Source organism: Egretta garzetta, unplaced genomic scaffold (assembly GCF_000687185.1).
Source record: "Egretta garzetta isolate BGI_Z169 unplaced genomic scaffold, ASM68718v1 scaffold786, whole genome shotgun sequence".
Classification (NCBI taxonomy): Eukaryota; Metazoa; Chordata; class Aves; order Pelecaniformes; family Ardeidae; genus Egretta; species Egretta garzetta.
In genome coordinates, this window is record NW_009259991.1 from 287,905 (window position 1) to 290,126 (window position 2,222).

The 2,222-nt window shown below is 52.2% G+C and overlaps 1 protein-coding gene across 1 annotated transcript in view; it reads right to left on the reverse strand.

Moving 5' to 3' along the window:
* LOC104127871 (ATP-binding cassette sub-family F member 2) overlaps positions 1 to 1,654 on the reverse strand; it is a 27,116-nt gene extending 25,462 nt beyond the window's left edge. Inside the window, exons 1-3 of the mRNA XM_035896056.1 lie at positions 1,645 to 1,654; positions 1,142 to 1,253; positions 1,067 to 1,071 (exon numbers count right to left, since the gene is read on the reverse strand). Of these exons, the coding sequence (XP_035751949.1) occupies positions 1,067 to 1,071; positions 1,142 to 1,253; positions 1,645 to 1,654 (127 nt within the window). The remainder of the gene's footprint in view (positions 1 to 1,066; positions 1,072 to 1,141; positions 1,254 to 1,644) is intronic.
* Positions 1,655 to 2,222: the final 568 nt, after the last annotated feature.

A 2,222-nucleotide genomic window follows, 5' to 3' on the forward strand; every position in this document is an offset into this window, starting at 1 on the left:
TCCCCCGCGGAGCTGGGGGCTGGAACACCCCGACGTCTGGCGCGCCGCTCTCTCCGTTCTTCGCTTCGGGCTCGGCGTTGCGCCGGTGCAGCCGCCCACCGGCCCCCCTCCGCTTGTCCCACCGCCTGCCTCCGCATCCTCGGCCGAGCTGTGGTGGCTTTGCTACCTCGCAGGGACCCAGCTGGCTTGGAGAGGCAGGCAGAGACGGGAAGCCCCAATACCCATTTACCGCTCCCAACCGTGGACTGCAAGCCCCCTCGGGAGGCTTTCCCTCAGCAGGGGCTGACTTTCCCAGGGGAGACGGCGCTCATCTGGAATCGCCCAACCTGCCCTGGCATGGCCTCCTGGAGAGGAGGGTCCTCTATTTAACGCCCTGTCCCTGGAGACACTCCACACCCCCGTGATGGCCTGTGACTAACTGACAGACGTCTCCAGTGCTCCAGCAACAACCAGCCTTCGTGCAGGAGATAGCACCTTTTGAGAAAGAGTATTCATCTTGCTGCCTGTAAGGTGCCCTTCAGCTCTGTTCTCAGAGGGAGATATGTAGTCCCAGGTACTGTCTCAAGACCAACTGATCCATATCTGTAGGAGACTAATGCTCTGTATGGCCTTCCAGAAGGTTTTGACTTCCTGCAGAGGCGAGCCATCTTACTTTGACACCACAGCCTTGCTGCTGGAGATTGCTGCTCCCTCACTTCCTCCCGTTCCCTGAGGCCTGAGCTCTTCTTTGTTTTCCCTATCAGCATGGCCTGTGGAGGGACCCTGTGTGCAAGTTGCTGCTGTGAAAGACTGAGGTAGAAATTAAATGGGGGACTGAGGAGAAAGCAAGGTCACTCACCAGGTAGCGTGGTCGGGGGTATGTTTGTACAGTATCCTTTCCTAATGCTGTCAGCACTGCTGTTACTGGAGAGACTGCTATCATATTGTTGCCCGTCCAGGGGAGTCCTGCAGCGTCTGAAAATAACCAGTTCCTTGGTGCTGCCTCAGGAGCAATCAACAACCTACTGTTTACCACGGGGACACCACCATGAGAAACCAGCCCTTCTTGCCTGGCAGAGTCCCCTGCCTGGCCTTGCCTCTAAGGCAGGGTGGGATTCCCAACACTGCCAGCCTTTGGTTGCCTCCTTTTCCACAGTGCTACAGCGATGTTCCTTTCTGTACCTCGTGTACTCTCCTGGCCCAGCCCTTCTCACCTGCACTGCCTCCATTGCTGTGTTCTGTCTCAGCTTCTGCTTTCCTGGACTCTATCCTTCCTTGACGTCAGCTCTATTTTAGCACAGCTCACTGTGATCTTTCTGTTCTTTGTTCTTCCCTTGTTTTGACCTTGCTGGACTGAGAGCCTTGTTACCATCCCTGATGGAGCTGTTTGCTCTTGTGCTGACCATCACTGCCTAGGCTGGCACTGTAGTGCTTGTATTTCCCTTTCTTGCCTATCCATTCTTTGAGCAGTTGCTTCTAACTGCATGACTAGGTAGGAGCTTACGTCTGTGAATGCTGTGAGTGCTGGTGTTCACACCAGTTCTTCTGTAATGCTGCTTTTCTTCATCATCTACAGTAGAGAGCTGTCAGAAGCATCAGTGCTTTGTATACACAGGCGCAGCTGGCTCATCTCTTCCCAAGGAGCAGCTCCCTTTCCCTTCTTACCCTGGCTCATTCCCTCTGGGACCTATCACGAATATGCAGACACTGAAGCTGCCTGACTGTACCCTAAATCTGTGGGATCATTAGTTTTCCTAGTCTGCAACAGTCTCACCATCCTACCAGGGCAGCTAACAATGTCTGCTGAAATGCTGGAGTATTCTGATGGCCTTTGAAAATTTTATTTTTTTAAGAACGAAAGCAAGCTGACTTGGGCAAAGTTCCTGATCTGGCCTGCTTTCCCAAGAGTTACCAGAGATGCCTGATGGCAGAAACATAACTGAGAACATCTATGTAAGGAGATACCCTTGCTTCTTGGTTAGGCCAGACAAATTCCAGCGATCCCTTCCAATCTTATCCACCCTATGGTTCCTATTAGAGCATGCCTCAACATGCTGACGGATTATACGCAAGTGTTGTACTTTCTTCATGTTTTCGCCAGTCTCCCCAAATACAAGCTGGTTCCCATCTGTAAAAGTACTGTCTTAGCAACGTGGACATGCATCTGTGTGCAGTTGTCTGCAGAGAAATCCTTAATCACTCTGTCAGTTGTATCTTTTCTTTCTTGTTTTTACCTCTTTCCC